Raw genomic sequence first — 18,065 nt, forward strand, 5'->3', positions numbered from 1 at the left:
GCTGAGGCCCGAGCAGTGCACAGCGTCCCACGACAGGAGTGGGAGTGTGACCAGGTCACAGGGAGCCAATGTGGTCACTTCCTAAATGCTCCACCTTCAGGCACCATACCTGGACCGGGTCTCCATCCTCTGCCTACCTTTAACAAAGATTTGGGGAGACTCAACCTTTACATGGGGGGCCTTTGCAGGACATTCAACAAAGGAACTGATATCCATATCATAGGAATCTCTCTTGGGGTGATTTTCAAGTGCCCTTTAGGGTAGAAGGAATTTTTCCCCCTACTCAAGCAGCCTACCTCTGAGGATTCTGCCTCGTGTCTTTTGTATCATGAGACCATCCCGGTCACTGATGGAACTGTGGATCTTCCCAGCCCTGTAAGAGCTCTCGGATATGTCTGGGCTTCTGCTTCCTGGGGATTCTCATTGCTTCTTACAAGATGCTGGAAGCTAGGACCCCAGAGTAACAGCAGTAGAAGGAGGTAGAACCTTTAAGAGGTGGGGGTTAGAAGGAGGACTAGATCATGGGACACCTACCCTTGCTGGACTAAGGTCCAGTTTGATAGAGGGGGTTAGGTCTTACAGGTCTGAATTAGTTACTGCAGGAATGAGTGAGGACACCACCCCTTGTTTGCAGCCTCTCTCTGGTGCTGCTCAGTGCCTAGGTATCCTGCTAGGTGACACGTCCCACCAGGTCAGGACCAAGCACAGAGCCCTTCCGGACGCACTTGCCCCCTTGTGAACTTCCTGACCTCAGTATGAGCAACATACACTTCTTTCTAACCTACCCAGCCTCTGGGTATCTTTCAAAGCAACGAGTAGGACACATGTGCAGTTCAATAGTAAGCTGAGCTCTTGTAGGACCTCCTCAGCACAGCCTTGCCTGGAGCCCTCTCTCTGCACTTGGCCAAGAAGCTGGGCTCTGCGGGAACTTTCCCATTTGTGACTGCTGCTTGTAGCTCGTCTGTGTCTCCTTCCTCACCGGTCACCATCTGAGATTGTTCGCAATAGAGGTTACTGCTTTACATTGTTTCATAGGGGGAGGGGAGGGAGAGGCCTTCTAGTTGTTTAGGAAAAGAGTTCAAGTATTTTAAGCCAAGAAAGGACTATGGTTTTTGTTTTGTTTTGCCATGAGTGTAAAAGGATAAGCATTTTTTTAAGCACAAGAATTAAAAAAATTATTTTTTATTGGAAAGTCAGATTTACAGAAAGAGAGACAAAGACCTTCTGTCCACTGGTTCACTCTCCAAGTGGCCACAATGTCTAGAGCTGAGCTGATCTGAAGCCAGGAGCCAGGAGCTTCTTTTGGGTCTTCTGCGCTGGTGCAGGGTCCCAAGGCTTTGGACTATCTTCAACTGCTTTCGCAGCCACAAGCAGGGAGCTGGAAGGGAAGTGAAACAGCCAAGATATGACGGGTGCCCATAGGGGCTCCTGGCGCATGCAAGATGAGGACTTAAGTCATTGGGCTACCGCATCGGGGCCAACATTTTTTTTAAAGGAAAAGATTTTTTAAAAAAGATTTATTTATTTATTATTTGAAAGGTAGAATTATATAGGGAGAGGGGAGACAGGGAGATATTGCATCTGCTGGTTTACTTGCCAAATGGCCACAATGGCTGGAGCTGAGCTGATCAGATCTGCAGCCACGAGCCAGGTCTCCCCCTTGGGTGCAGGGACCCAAGAACTTGAACCATATTCTGCTGTCTTCCTATCCATTAGCAGAGAGCTGGGTGGGAAGTGAAGCTTCCAGGATGAACTGGTGCCCACTTGGGACACTGGCACCTGGGGGCAGGGCAACCGATCATGACCCAAGTAATTGGGTTTCTGCTAGTCACGTGAGATACAGAGTTCTAGACTCCTGGCTTCTGCCTGGTCCAGTCTTGGCTACCGTGAGCATTGGGGAGTAACCCGGAGGAAGAGCAATTTCTCCGTCTCTTTCTAACACTGCCTTTTCAATACATTAAGCATAAATAAATCTTCAAAAACTTCTATCTTTATATCCATTTGATTATTATCCATTGGTCTATCTTTATATCCATTTGATTATTTCTGCACAATAGATCTCTGGAAGTAGAGTTGTTAAGTCAAACAATATGTACATGTTAAATGTTGATGTGTGTGTCAAATACAAATTTATGTTAGTTTAAAGATGTTAACTAGATTGATTTTCCATTCTAGAATTGAGTAATATTGCATTGCATAAAATGGAGCAAGAGATGTTATGGGGTGTGAGAGAGATCACGCCAGACAAGTCTAGGATGTATTAAGGAGTTTTTAATTAACCAAGTTTGGTGGTGGCAGGGCCCACCAGAAATTAGAAAATGACAAGTCATGTGGCAATCCAGTCTGAATCAAAACCTTGAGAGGCATAAATAGTCATTGTGAAATCTGCCTGTTAAACTGAAGAGTGGTACTCCAGCTTGCCCAGCAATGTAAGTTATCCTAAGAGACGTGAAGCAAACAACCTGGACACACAGACTCAGCTGCAGACTTTACATTTCTCTGGCTTTTCTGTTCACATTGCATTGCACTGGACCTCAACTCTCCCAGAACTCCTGATAGTACACACATTAGAAATACAAAGCATCTTTTTTTAAATTTTTTTAAAACATATTTTTTATTGCATTTCATTTTTAAAAAATAATTACATTGCATTATGTGATACATTTTTTATACACTGGGATTCCCCTCGCCCCTCCCCACACCCTCCCCCCACGGCGGATTGCTCCACCTTGTTGAATTTCCATAGTTCAAATTCAGTTGACATTCTTTCATTGGAGGTATTTACCAAGCATAAAGTCGAGCATCTTATTGTCCTGGTAAGTTCAATGGTTTCTTGGTGAGACCATCTCTGGTCTGAAGGTAGAGCCGGCAGAGTATCATCCCAATCAATTAAAAGCCCCAACATAATATTTCCAACCATTTACAACATTGTGGCATTAATTGACATGGTATTGATTAACCAATATGTTAATAGGAAAATGCAGGTTCTCAACCACAACCTGTGATTTCTTCATAGACATTTCAATTTTGGTTTATATTCAATAGTGTTCTATACACCTTAAAATGGCTTAGATTGCTATTCAGCTGTCTCATGCCTATTTTAATTTTAGTATTTAGCAGTTTATAGCATTGAAGCATGTTTTCGCTAAACCTGGCTGTTTTTCAGGTGGTCTAACTCTATAATTCTAACAGGACATATGTCAACAGTTTAGGTGAGCATGTTTAGGAGGGGTGTGCAGAGAACTCTTCCATACCCCAGGGAGGAGGAACTAATCGAAATACAAAGCATCTTAGCACTGCTATCTTCACGGTCACACCCAAGTGGTGAACAGAGGGTGAGGAATACAGACACACAGGGGCCATGCTCAGGGGATACCTGTCCTCAGAGTCGGTCCACGGGAAGCCAGAGAGCAAGCAGGGACTTGGAATGCAAAAGCACGGAAGCACGGAACAGGAGAGCAAGCCCCTCCCTCCCTATCGGGATCTTCATGGGAGCTTTGCAAGGGTAAGTAGTTATACAACATTGTAAATACTGCCCCTCTCAGGTTACCGGTAATAATAGGTCATTTGACTCTCGGGTGGACAGAAAGGATTATGTTGGTGGGGGAGGCATGGCTTCCAAGCTCATGACCCTATACTAGCTGCCTAAGATGAGCTGAGCGTGGTGCTTGTTTTTTTTTTTTTTTAAAGATTTATTTATTTTATTACAAAGTCAGATATAGAGAGGAGCCGGTGCACGCCAATCCGAAGCCAGAAAGCTGGAACCTGGAACCTGGAACCTCTTCCAGGTCTCCCACACGGGTGCAGTGTCCCAATGCATTGGGCCGTCCTCAACTGCTTTCCCAGGCCACAAGCAGGGAGCTGGATGGGAAGTGGAGCTGCCGGGATTAGAACCAGCACCCATATGGGATCCCAGGGCGTTCAAGGCGAGGACTTTAGCCACTAGGCTACGCCGCAGGGCCCGGTGCTTGGTTTTAAATACAGGGTTATCATCAGGTTACTTCAGGTACTTGTTGAGGACTTAAGGGCATAAGGGGAGAGAACTTCATTGTCAAGATGATTCAAAGGAAACTGAAGGGGGTTGGTCAGGGAATTTTGGCCACCTCTCTCTTGATCTTATTTTATTAATTTTTATTTTTAAAAAATTGTATAAATTTTATTTTTTGACACTTTTTACATATTTGATTAGGGTGCAAAGGGTCAAGGGCTAGAGGAAAGTGGGTGAGATCATTGTTTAACATTCTCTTTTTTTTTCTTCCTGTATCTGGGGGGGAGGGGAGAGAGACGGGGAGAAGCCACACCCAGCCTCCCAACCATCCCAGGGTCCCCAGTGTGGGGCTTGCTCCGAGGGCACTGCGCAAGTGGTTTTGATAATTCAATAGTTCTGTATTATTGCTGATCTTGCCACTCTAATCACGATGAAATCTCTCCAGACTCCACTGGCTGACATAGTCCACCTTAGAGTTTCTGTTTGCCCAGGTATTCACTGCCAACTTTTTGCTGGGGTAGTTGATTGATTTGTTCTGTCCTCCCTCTTCTGTTATGGTACCAGGTGTCCTCTGCAGGTTCCAGTTTACTGCCATATCCTCCATGTGCATCTGGATGTGCTGTCCACCGCTCCTTCTAAGCCACTGAGGAGGCCCAGCTCTGACACATGCATTCCATGGTCAGACCATGGAACCTGCAATTTTCTCCATGGTTGGAGTTCTGAGCCCAGCGGTTCAGTTGGGGGGATTCCCAGATAGGACGCAGGTGCTGCACATAGAAGTTTAGCCTGTGATGTGCCATGGGTGCCTGACACTTTGTGCTCTTATTGGTTTCCCGGTGATTGACCGTCTTGGCATTGATGGGAGTGTCTGCATAGAAATGAGATTATAATGCAGAGTGAGAGCTTCGGCTGGATGCCTAGCAAGCATATTGCACCTGTCCAATTGTTGCCAGGGAGCCTCAGGAGGAAGTGTTGACTGAGAAGCCAACTGTTGTCCAAGAAAAACAATGTTGTGGGGGTGAGGGGTGAAGAGGGGGAAGGGAAGAGGGGAGGAGGGGAGAGGGAAGGAGGGAAGTAGAAACTGTAGCAGCCGGCCAGTACTACACCAGGAGACAGATGCCTTCCAGTCAGGTCTGCTCCAAGGGAGCAAGTGAGCAGGGAACACAGAGCCTACAGCAGGAGGCAGATGCCTTCTCCAAGTCCACTGCCAGGGCAACAACGTAAGACACCATTTAGCTGCCTGCTTCCCACAATGCAGTGCCCGGGCTCTGCTCGGATTCCAGCATCCTGCCGACCTGCAGCTTGGACAGACACTATGGCTCAAGTCATTGGGTCCCTGCTACCCAGAGGGGAGACCTGGGGTCAATTTTTTGGCTCCAGCAAGGCCTATGTCCTGGATGGCACTGTTTTGGGCATTTGGGAGTTAACTAGTAATTGAGAGTTCTCTGTCTCTAACTGCCCCCCTAACCCAATAATACTGTTGTAGGGTTTTTGATCCTGAATACGGCAGCAACCTCAATTCTTGTCTTGCAGGAAAGAAGAATTTTCATGCTGACACAGTTTAGTTTTAAAGCAAGATTTATTAGAAAAGTTGAGAAAGGAGACTCCCGTGTGGGGAGCCATGCACTTGGGTCGGATGGCATGGGTGTGTGATGAGCACTGCTCCTTGGCTAGCAAGGCTACGAGGAGTTTCTAGCAGCGAGGCAAGGCCCGGTGGAATGTCTCTGGTCACCTCATTGCTGCCTCAGCCCATTGTATGGACACTCAATCACTTCTCTGATGTTTCATAGAATTCTCCTGAGGGTGTTGTTGTTGTTTTTCTGCTAATGGGAAGTGATTCCTGTAACTAGTATGACACCTCAAATTGATCAATCATATTATGATAAAAACATCTTTAGCGACGTAAGGCTATGACACACAGCTAAAAGTATACAATAGTACAATTGAGTCCACAATGTATCCAAACATCCTGTTATGTGCCCACTTTTGTCCTGGAATTTGCCCTAGTATAAGTAATGTTTTCCTTAAGAAATGGCTTGATAATATCTTGCAACTGATGGCAATAATGGAGGTACAAAGAGTTTGTTTACCATGCGCCTCGAACTGTTACAACACATGATATGACGTATTCTAGTTTCTCACCACAGAAAGCAAAAGTATATGTGGCATCTTCTAAAGGGAAACAAGTGTGAACCCCCCTCAAAATGGCTTAAAATCTCTATCTGATATTGGCACTTATGTTTAGGGAAAGAAAACAGTTTATAAAAACTTTTGTCTTATATTGGCACTTATATTTAGGGAAAGAAAACAGTTTATATAGATAAAAGGAAGTTTTTTGTAAAGGCCCTCTGTAGATTGGCTGTCTGCCTTGATCCCTTTCACTGCCCTTTAACAAAAGAACAAAAAACAATTGAATCAGCACTAGGTGAAGGTGACGGTAATTAATGCATGACTTGATTATAAGATTTAGCAAAGAATCTATGTTATATGCTTTTATAAGATCCTTTTATGATCTTTTAATTCTGTACTCTTAATATTCTAAGCAATATTAGTTTGCTTGTGTTTAGTAAAAATTGATTTTAAGTATAAGTAAATCATTTGTCACTATGTAACCACATGCACTGCCATCTGTGGAGTTCTGGCTTTAGCCAGGTGACTGCAGGTTTCAGTGAGTAATGATTGTCGAAAATGTTTTCCTTAGGCTTGTTTTTTGTATTCTCTTAATCATGATGGAAAAATGAAACAACTGGATATTGTGCAAAAGCTTGTGATGATTTGTGTATAAATAAAGAAGGCAGCTTTTCTGAGTTGTCCATTATGAGCATCAAGCCATAGTGGTCCATGTCTTATCTTTTCCTCTTACAATCTCGCCGATCCACACATCCTTTGCAAGCTCTCAGTCAGCTGGAGCTGGTCTCCGGCACTCCCGTCCTAGTGATGGGAGGGGCTCTGAGATAGAAGGGACCCTTACCCCCTGCCATAGTGGCCGGAGGAAAAGCAAGAGACCCGTATCAATGGTGGGGAAAGCATCTTTTATAGGTTCCCCTCAAAGATGTTTCTCCATTAAAAAAAAAAAAATTCTTGGTTTCCATGGTACCTGGCCTTGGGACAAAAGGCCAGAAAGGTGTCACTGGCCAACTTCCTTGGTCCCTTTCTAATGATAAAGAGGCCAGTCTGAAGCCCTCCCTCTTGGCGATGGCCGGAGACAGGGGGGAATTGATGTATTAATCTCACCCTTATCTCTTGGGGAAGTGTGTTCCCCAAGTGTTAAGATATGCACCTGTCTCGGGAGAGACGTGCACTGGTGAATCCAAGACATGGTGGGGAAAATACCCCTTTATATGATGACTTGGGGACCCAGAGTGCCCTAACTGCCTACTACCCAAACTTCTCTGTCAATATTACTAAATGGAATGAAGAGATAAACTTATGTGGCTTGAAATCTTTTGAGGGCTGTGCATTGTTTTTCACATTTTAATGACCTTTTTTTTTGTTGGGGGGAAGTCCTCGTGTGGGGGCTTTAAAAAATTGTACCACAATAAACTTCTTTGTTTATATCTCAGGGAGCTGGAGAGCAACAGACAGCATTCCAATCTATTGGTTGCTTCCCAAATACGTGAAAAGGCAGGGGCTTGGCCGGGGGTGGGAGGTGGTACTTATTCTAGGTCTCCACGTGGATAACAGGAACCCAGTTACTTGAGCGATCATTGATACATCTCAGGATATGCATTAGTCAGCTATAGCGCATTAACCCAAGTAGCTGCCATACAACTAGAGATTCTTTTTTTAAAGATTCATTTTGTTTTTATTTGAAGCCATATTTAGAGAGAAGGGCACACACACACACACACACACACACATCCTTTCTATCCGTGGGTTCACTCCCCAAACGGCTGCAACGTTTCAGCTGCTCTGAAGCCAAGAGTCAGCTCACTCCGGATCTCCCACCTGGCTGGAGGGCCCCGAGGCCTTGGACCGTCCCCTTCTGCTTTCCCAGGCCACCACAGGGACCTGAACCAGAAGTGGAGCAGCAGGCACAAGAATCACGCCTCTATGCGTCGCTGGCGCCACAGGGCTGAGGATTAGCCGAGGGCACCTCATGCCGGCCTCTTCCACTGACATACATAAATGATAAAAGGTTACACCAAAATAGATAAGATACGCTTCGTTTCCATGCACTTGCATAAAGGGCTTTTACCAATGTAAGGGCCCTGTAATCCTGTTGCAGGGTGCGAGCGAGATCACACCAGACATGTCTAAGGCTTATTAAGGAGTCTTTAAATTAACCAAGCCTGGTGATAATAGAGCACAGCAGCAAATCACAAGTCCATATGGCAATCCAACCAATCATAATCCTAAAACAAACAAATGGTCATCATCCTTAAGTCCATCCATTAAGCTGAAAACCTATGTCCCAGCTTCCCCAACAATATATGTTATCCTAAGAGACATGCAACAAATAACCTGGACACACTCACAAAGAACCTGGACACACTTACAAAGCTGCAGACATTCACCTTTCCCTGGCTTCTCTGCCCACATTCTACTACTGCTTGGCCTCACCTCTCCTGGAACTCCTGATAGCACACAGACCAGGAACAACATTGTAATAACCATTGTCCCATCTAAGCAGCACACAGGGACCATGCTCAGGGAATTACCTGTCCTGGGTCAGCCAAGAGTCAGGGTGCCAGAGTAACAGAAGCACCTGACCAGAAAGAGAGTGAGAGCCCCTGCTTCATGGGCCTTTTTAAAGGGGCTTGTGAGGGGAGTGGTTACACACAACACAATGCTGTCCCCTCTCAGTTGATAGGTGAGTCACAGGTGGGCAGGAGTGAATACCTAAGTGTTGTGGGCTAAGGAATTGATTAGTGCTGGTTAGGATGGACAGGAACAGGAACAGGGCTGGTAGCTAAAAATACCTAGACTAATTGGACTTCCAGTATCCTGGCTCATTTAGGATGTGGGGGAGTGGTTGAGGATGCAACTACTATTCCATTGCTGTTAGGATCCACCTTCAGGACAGAGGTTGGGGGACCCAGCCAAATTTCATTTGTCCACTTGTCAATGGGTGCTGGCTATCACAGGCTGCACCCCATAACAATCCCACCACTTCTGGGTGGGGGGGGGAGCGCGTGACTCTTCTGTTACTTCTGATTTCTCTTAAGAAGGGTTGATATATTTAAAGTTTACTAACAATTTGTGGCATTTCCTTTAAAGTCTAACCCCCTTCCTCTAAAGCCTTCTCTTTCCCGGTTTCTGACAGGGACACACGCAACAGGAAGAGCCGTGTTCATCATACTTTTTGCTAGGCCCGGACACCGGCAGCCTGGCACGTTTCCCTCCAGCGCGCGCCCACGCGCCGTCCTCTGGGTCTGGCTGGCCGCGCCCCGCTTCATTTCCTCTGTCTGGTCAGCCTCGGGAAGGAGGAAGTACGGCGCACGTGCTTACGGCACGTGTGCTTCTCTGCCTCCCCTCCTCCCCCCAAGTCCCAGGCCTCAGTTCTCCCGGGAATCAGGGCGGCACCCCTGATGTGAGCCCAGCGCGCCGTTCACGCCTGCGCTACGGGGTGCGCAGGGGCGCCTGCACCTTCCATAATGGCAGTTCTCGGGGTAGCTTTTCTGGCGTGCTTTTGCGTCTGTCCGCAAGAGCTCTGCCACGCAGCCCGCTGCCGCGGAGTGTCCCCGGGCGCGTTCGCTCAGCCCAGCGTGCGCCCAGCCCAGCGTGCGCCCAGCCCAGCGTGCGCCCAGCCCAGCGTGCGCCCCGCCTCTCCAGCAGCCCGGGCCCACCCCCAGCGCCCGCGGAGCCAATGGGCCAGGAGCACGCCCTCCACCCTGTCCCCGGCGAACCTAGTCCCGCCAGCCCGGCCGGCCCCGGCGCAGCTGCGCGTCTGACACTCGGGTCCGCGCTTAGTTTTCGCGCTCGCGGTACCGTGTCCGGGCCCAGCCAGACGCCGCGCCATGGCGTCCACAGCGGGCAGCGAGGTGCTGATCGTTGGCAGGTAAAGAGCTCCCAGCCGCCGCGCCGCTGCCCGCGGAGCCTCGGGGAGTCGCTGAGGACTCCCCGCGAGTGGGTGGGCGCCCATCTTGTTCCTGAGCGCGGTGGGAGCAGAGTCTCTCGGCCTCCTCGCTTGCTCCCCTGGGCTTCCTGCTGCCCAGGCAGAGCTGGCGTGGCCCGGGTCAGCGTCAGGCGGATCAGCGGTGGGTTTTGCAGGTGGAAGCTCCTTGCAAAGTTGCGTCTTGTTTTGCTTGGTGCAAGTTGCAGTGGCACTGCTTTCGTGGAACCTGTTGAGTGTTATTGGGGCTGCCTGCGAGGCTGTTTGAACATTACGTAGGAGCGAGGCGGATTGTGACATCCTGCCTTCAGGAACTGTGCCCTAATTCCCAGTTTATGAATAAGAAAACGGAGCTTAAGCAATTTCCCCAGCTTGCGGGGACTAGGAGCGAGCAGGGAAGCAGGTGCACGCCCTGGGGCAAGATGGGCTGCACGTCGCGGGCCTGTTGGGCATGTGGTTCCCAGGAAGTCCCGCAGGTGCTTGTGACCACACCGGGGAAAGCTGGAGCCGGCGAATACGGCCAGGAGGTCAGGATTTGCTGTCTGCTACTTCCCGACTGGCTTCGGTTGCGCCCATCCCCACTCTTAGAACTTTCACTATTTTCATTTTCAAAACGAACGGTTTTGCGGAGCTTTCCATTGATTACCTATGGTAGCAATCTATTGAGCGGTTACTACTTGCTGTTGATATTTAAAAGCACCATATTCTGGCTGGTATTGTGGTCTAGCCGTTTATAAGCCCAGCTGATACCGGTTCGAGTCCTGGCTGCTCCACTTCCCATCCGAAGCCCTGTTAATGTACCTGGAAAAGTAGTAGGGGACAGCCCAGACCCTTGGGACCCTTGACCTGCGTGGGAGACCCGGATGAGGCCCCAGGCTTACATCTGGCCATTGCAATCTTCTGGGAAGCGAACCAAAGGAGTGGAAGACCCAACTCTCTCTCGCCGTCTCTTTGTGTAATGCTGGCTTACAACTAAATAAAATCTTTTTAAAAATATGAGGTGTTGGCTTGACTGGCTCCCCATTCTCCACCTCCCCCCATCATTTGCAGCCCTGTTTGAGGGTCATTTCCAACTTCAGGGTTTTTCTTTTAGAGCCCATTGTTGCAGGGCTTTGGGAGGCTTGTCAGCTTGGTCAGCAGTGGGATTAACTGCCCATTGTCCTTTTCAGGCCCAAGGGAGCTCGTGGCCAAGTAGTGAGGGAATAAAAAGAGTGTACTTTGCTCCCGTTGCAGTAATCAGGCTTGTCTTGGATTCGAGTTATGAAGGTCAAGGGCTAGAGTTTGTTTTCCATTGTGCCTTGCAGTAGCACTCTGCCTGTGCAGGATAAATGGGAAGTCAATGTCTGTTTGGATTGCACAGTTCTCTGGCCGTGGGTGGGTCAGCCTGCAGAGGAGGGGCTGCGATTGGCAGTTTATCTCTGATTCCTTGGGCACAGGTTGATAAGGAATTAGCGAATGGTGGGCACACTGTAGGGACCCCAGGAACGACACCGTGCCTAGGCTTGTGACTGTGCTGTGTGCTCGGTGCCTCCACGGAAACCTAGTTGCACCTCTAGGGTCATGCAGGTGTCAGCTCCTGATGCCAGAGGGCTGTCGTTGAACAAGGGGTGCTTGGGGCGTGAATTAAACCCTAAATTAGTCTAAGTGTTGGTCTCCTCACTTAGACCCTAGTGAGTGTTTCTCTGTCAGTGTCAGTTTGTACATTCCCTCTTGAAAATACTTGCTGCAGATTGTCAGTGAACTTTGTCCCAGCCTCACTCCTCAAGGCATTTGGCACTGTCGCCTGGGACGCATACCTTAGGAGAGGTGGGTTGGAATGGAAAGGAGCGTTAGGGGAGAGGAAACCTTGGCTGTAGGCCAGTGAGAGCCAGAGAAGGGAAGACAAGCTTGTGTTTGAGTGGTGTTCTCAAGCCATAGTATCTGTGTGTGTGTGTATGGGTCCGCCCAGGTTTAGGCCTCAGCTTGTTTAACAAGTACAGCTGTCTGGGAGGAGGGCCATTGGTGCAGGTTCCTGCTGCCCGTTCGCCCATCAAGATGCTTGCTCAAGACGCTGGCTCCTGCTTGAGGTCCTCCCCTCTGCCGCAACTCCTACACAGAACTGTTTCTGGAACAGAAATTCTACCTTAGGGACTGTTTTGTCACCCGTTGTCTACCTTGTCTTGTCCAAGTGTATGTAACAGAGATGGCATGCATATGTATTTAAATAAGTATACAGAAGGGGGCTTGGTAAGATTTTGTCTTATATCAAACAGGATATCCCATAAACCAGAGTATCCTTTTTGTGAGTGCAAAATTTTCACTTTGGAGTGACTATATACATTTTATAGAAGAAACTCCTTGAGGCATGAATTTGCTTTATAGTGCTACATTAGAAGTTTTCCTGATAGTTTTCCATTAAAACACACACACACAAATGCTGTGGTTGTGTCTGAGCTCAAATTTGAATGTGATTTTCCTAGGAAATATTTAGTAGTTCTTCCTGGCAAGTTTTCCATAGATGACTTAGATCAAGAGTATAGGAAATTTTGCCCAGCAAATAAGTAGCCTTAGCCTGGGAAGATACTTTTCAACACATCCAGGGCTCCATGTGTAGCCCAGTGGTTCAGCCCTCCCGCTTCCCTATCATGGAGCACTACATTTGGTGCCGGTGTCTGCCTGCCTTCCTCCTACCCACGTGGGAGACCTGGTTTGAGTTCCCATTTTCCAGGCCCAGCCCTGACCACTAAGGCCATTTAGGGAGTGAACTAGCAGAATGAGAGTCCCTCTCAAACAAATCAGTTGAACAGCAATGCATCTAGAGTGGATTAATCAAAAGCTTAGTGGCATTCATTAAAGCACAACTCTAGTGCGTACCTTTTGCTGATATTCAGGAATGGAATAAATGAGCATCTGCCTTACATTTTGTAATGATCGAAGCTGATGAATTCAGAGGCTTGAGGCCTGCCAGGGTAGTCAGGATGTTGAGAACTTTGAAGTGCCCACATCGGTGGCTCTTGTTATGTTGTATGGATCATGAAATTTGCCTGCTAATGTGCCTGAGGAAAACAGTGGAGGGTGGCCAAGTGTTTGGGCACCTGCACCCACCCTGAAACTGCTGGCTCCATCTCTGGCCTTCGTGGCCATCTAGGAAGTGAACTGGCAGCTTAAAGATCTCTGATTCTTCTCTTCTTTGTAACTCTGCCTTACAAACAAGCAAATAAATAAAAAAAAATGGGGGGGAGGCGGGCTGGTGTGCTAACCTAGTGGAAAAAGTTCTCACGTTGCATGTGCCAGGATCCCATATGGGTGCCAGTTGGTGTCCCAGCTGCTCCACTTCCCATCCAGCTCCCTGCTTGTGGCCTGGGGAAGCAGTCGAGGACCAAAGCCTTGGGACCCTCCACTCAAGTGGGAGACCTGGAAGAAGCTCCTGGCTTTGGATCAGTTCAGCTCTGGCCATTGTGGCCACTTGGGTATTGAACCAGCGGATGGAAGATCTTCCTTTCTGTAAACCTGCTTTCCCATAAAAATAAATAAATCTTTAAGAAAAAAATATTTTTAAAGAAGAAGACTTTTTTTTTTCTTAAGGGGAAGAAATTGCCAGCCATGTGGGAGACCTGGGTTGAGTTCCTGGTTCTCAGAGGATGACCCAGCCCTGTAGTAACAGCATTTGAACAGTGAACCAGCGGATGGGAGCTTTCTCAGACTTTGCTGCCTCTCAAAATGTAAAAACAGAAACAAAAAAATAGGTGTAATTACATTTGCTTGCGTACTTAAAATACACTACTTCAACAGGTAATTAATATGTAATTTTAGGCATACAGTGGCATATATATGTATATATATGCATATATATTGCATTGAATCTTCCAAGCCCATGTGTATTTGCCCTTGCAGCAAGTCTCAGCTTGAGCAATCCTCTTTTTGTTTACTCTGTAACCCCTTTATCCAGTGGCTGCCATATGGGACAAGGCTGGTTTAAGCAACGATGCAACTCTGTCAACCAAGAAAACAGATCTTCAGAGAGCCTCCTTCTCTGTCTCTCTCTCTTTGTTGCTCACCTTGCCATACAGGCCCCTTGTGCGAGGTTTGTTTAATGAGTGGGACCCGTTTCACACTCCTGTGTAGCAGATCTTGACCTTTGACTTTTATAGATCAATCCAGGCTCCCCACCCTTCTGGCTTTGATAACTTACAAGCCCCTCCCATTCCCCTCACCTGGCATCTTCAGCTCCTGACCCTCTCCCTTTCCACTGTGTGGCAGGGACTGGATGTGTGGTGACTCAGGACTCAGAAACACCTGTTGTAGCGTCAGGTGCCCGGTTAGATGTGGCTGAAAGCTTTCATAGGTATGGATGACATGGGTCATTTTGTGGGGTTGGGGTATTTCCTTAGCATTATTGTTTGAAAGAGAGGGAGAGATGGAGAGAAAATAGAAATGCATTTATAGATTCAACATATATGCTGTGAAATGTAGAAATCGTAAGAATATGGGTGTTTTAAACATCACAGAGTGCACCCACTCTTGTAACTTCCACAATGCAGTTATTTCTCATCCCAGAGTTAGGTGGCATTAGTGCATTTTTATGGTTAGAAAAATGGAACGTCCACCGGGAGAACAATATTTTGAAGTCCATAGCTGGCCATTTGGGAGCACACATAATGTTCCTTGGCCTTTGAACTCAAAAAGTTAAAAGTTTGCAGGTGGCTTTCTACAACCCTGAGAGAGAGGGAGAGGGAGGAAGAGAGAGAGAGAGAGAGAGACCTGGAGCTGTATCTGATACTGCTGAACTTAGCTCTAGAGTGTATTTGCTATCAGCTTCATTTAGCAGCCACTAGACTCTACCTGGTTGATCAGCATGAGTCCAGAGTTCTGAGAAATAAAAAATTCATATGGATATCCTGTGTACACAGCATGTTGCATAATTGTGAAAGATTTCGCTGTTGTTAGCTGTGGCATAAAAGTGAATCCCTTTTACAGAGTTTGAGTAGAAGCCGTCAGTTCACCTGCTGTAGGGCCTGACCCCCTGACATGCATGGGGGGTGAGCGCTGAAGCGTCCTCTGTAGCATGCTGGTGGTTCAGCAAATGCTGGGGTCGGAGGGAGGCCTGCCAAGCCCATCCCTTCCCTGACTGGAGCCCAGGCTGCTGGCTGCTGTGGCCTCTGCTTGAGGCGGAAGTTGTAGCTGTGGATTAGAGGCAGACAGAAGCTGACTCATCACACTCCGTCCTGTCCCCACTCCTCTGGCCTCCCATTCTAAAGCAGCTCGTTCTGTTGCTGTGGTAGGCCACCACCACCACCACATGGGGCGGTGCAGCAGCTTCCAAGGCAAGAAGCTGGCTCGCCACTGGTTTCCTGTGTGTACCCAGAGGACCTGCCACTCCTGGGTCAAAGATAAGGGACCTCGCTAGACCCAATGACTCCAGTGAACAAACAAAAACCAAATTCATGCTGCCTGATGGGCACTGCTGCCCCTGACCCATGCACTTGGACAAACTTCACCGTGTTTTTCATTAATGTACTTTGATACCCATTATGAGCAATCCAGCAGTTCACAGCAAACATGTCAGCTTCCAGGCTTGAGAGATTAAGGGTAGTAGCAAGATCGCTTGCATTTGTCTCTTGCCCCATCTTGTTAAAATAGGGCCAGAGGGGAAAAAGCTGCCTTCAGAAGATAGTCTACTGGGGGACCAAGGTTGCCCTTTGAGACCCAAACTCCAGGAATACAAACAGACGGACCATCAAAACTGAGATTAGAAGAATGTAGAAAACTATGTTTTGGGGGCCAGTTTTTTGGCCTGGTAGGTAAAGCTGCCACCTGCGTCACTGGGATCCCATACGGGAAATGCAGACGTTGGCTGGGCCCCTGTGGCCATTGCAGGAGACCTGGAAGAAGCTCTTTGCAACCTGTTCCTGGCTATTGCAACCATGTAGGGAGTGAACTGCTAGACAGAAGCTCTCTCTCTTTCCTTCTGTTTCTATAACTCTGACTTTCAAATTAGTAAGTAAATCTTAAAAAAGGAAGTTTTTGTGATGTTGTGGTGTAGAACATTAAGCCACCACTTGCAGTGCCAGCTTCCCAAATTAGAATGTTTTCAAGTCCTGGCTTCTCCACTTTTTTTTTTTTTTTTTAAGATTTATTTATTTTATTGGAAAGGCAGATGTACAGAGAGGAGGAGAGACAGAGAGGAAGATCTTCCATCCGATGGTTCACTCCCCAAGTGAGCCGCAACAGCCAGAGCTGCGCCCATCCGATGCCGGGGACCAGGAACTTCCTTCCGGGTCTCCCACACGGGTGCAGGGTCCCAAGGCTTTGGGCCATCCTCGACTGCTTTCCCAGGCCACAAGCAGGGAGCTGGATGGGAAATGGAGCTGCCGGGATTAGAACCAGCACCCATATGGGATCCCGGGGTGTTCAAGGCGAGAACTTTAACCATTTCGCTATCATGCCGGGCCCGACTTCTCCACTTCTAATCCAGCTCCCTGCTAACACCCCTGGAAAGCAACAGAAGATAGCCCAGCTCCTTGGGCCACTGTCCCCTGTGTCGGAGATAGATGGAGCTCCTGGCTTCTGGCTTCAGCCTGGCCCAGCTGTAGCCATTGTGACCATCTGAGGAGAGGACCAGTGGTTGGAGGATCCACTAAATTACAACAGAACTGTCATAATATTCAAAGTTTGGCAAAATACACATGAATATTTTTAGTTTGCAAAAGTATATATTTAGTAATAATATTTTACAACTAATGTTTGGGGGAACTGTTTCTTTAGGATGATTGAGTCCATATGCAGGTGACTTGAAAGAGTGTTCTGAATTTTATCACCTTCCGTGAATGAAACACAGAGGACTTGCTTTTATCCAAATGACATTACTTCTGGAAATGAACATATTTTGTGGGTAATACATTGAGTTTTCACGTATTGCTAAAGATAAATAAAATAACTTACTAGCAAAAAAATCCTTTCAAATAAATCTTAAAAAAAAAAAAGCAGATTTTCTAATGCAATAAAAGGTATCCATCCAGTTGCCATCTGGTGGAATGGGCAAATGTTATCCAAACTCAAAATCCACGTTTTGCAGGATAAGTTAATGTTTATTAAATTAAAAAAAAAAAAATGTGTAGGGTCAGTGCTGTGGTATAACAGACAAAGCTGCTGTCTACAGTGCCAGCATCCCAAATGGGCACTGATTTGAGTCTTTGCCAGTCCACTCCTTTCCAGCTCCCTACTTGTGGCCTGGGAAAGCAGTGGAGGACGGCCCAAAGCCTTGGGCCCTGCACCTGCGTGGGAGACCTGGAGGAGGCTCCTGGCTTCGGATCAGCTCAGCTCTGGCCATTGTGACCATCTTGGGGATAAACTGTCCGATGGAGGATCTCTACCTGCTTTTCTCCCTCCCTTTCTCTGTAACTCTGTTTTTCAAATAAAACAAGTTAATCTTAAAAAGAAAAAATGTGTAATTCCGGTTAATTACGCTAAAAATTTGCTACCTTAACCGTTTGTAAGTTTACAGTTCAATAGTGTTAAGGACATTCACATCATTGTGCAACCAATTTCCAGAACTTTTTCATCTTGCAAAATTGAAACTCTGTACCCATTGAATAACAGCTCCTTGTTTCCTTCCCCCACTGGCGCCCAGCATCCTACTTTCTATGAACTTGACTTTTCCAGGTATCTTACATAAGTGGAATCACATAGTATTTGTCCTTTTGTGACTTGCTTATTTTGTTTGGCATGATGTCCTCAGAGTTGAGTCAGGTGACAGCTGTGTTTCTCTGTAAAGGCTGTGTTAGCATTCTTGCCGACCGTTTAACAGGCTGAATGGACCAGCGGTTCTTTGTTGTCACTGCCTCTACAGCAGCCAGTGTGGTCTCTGTCCCCTCTTTTCCCTCTCGTGAACCAAATCTCATTAGTGCTTCGTGTGTGTGTGTGTGGCAGGAGTTAATTTTTTTTAACAGATTTACTTATTTGTATTGGAAATGCAGATTTACAGCAAGAAGAAAAAACACAGAGAAAGATCTTCCATCTACTGATTCACTCCCAAGTGGCCGC

At 47.3% G+C, this 18,065-nt stretch overlaps 1 protein-coding gene across 2 annotated transcripts in view; it reads left to right on the top strand.

Annotated features, from left to right (window-relative positions):
* Positions 1–9,848: 9,848 nt before the first annotated feature.
* The window catches only part of CRYL1 (crystallin lambda 1), a 105,532-nt gene continuing 97,315 nt past the window's right edge, over positions 9,849–18,065 (top strand). For both annotated transcript variants that reach the window (XM_058670988.1, XM_058670989.1), the window contains exon 1: positions 9,849–9,989. In XM_058670988.1, the coding sequence (XP_058526971.1) occupies positions 9,949–9,989 (41 nt within the window). In that variant the 5' untranslated portion in view covers positions 9,849–9,948. The remainder of the gene's footprint in view (positions 9,990–18,065) is intronic.

Source organism: Ochotona princeps, chromosome 12 (genome assembly GCF_030435755.1).
Source record: "Ochotona princeps isolate mOchPri1 chromosome 12, mOchPri1.hap1, whole genome shotgun sequence".
Lineage (NCBI taxonomy): Eukaryota > Metazoa > Chordata > Mammalia > Lagomorpha > Ochotonidae > Ochotona > Ochotona princeps.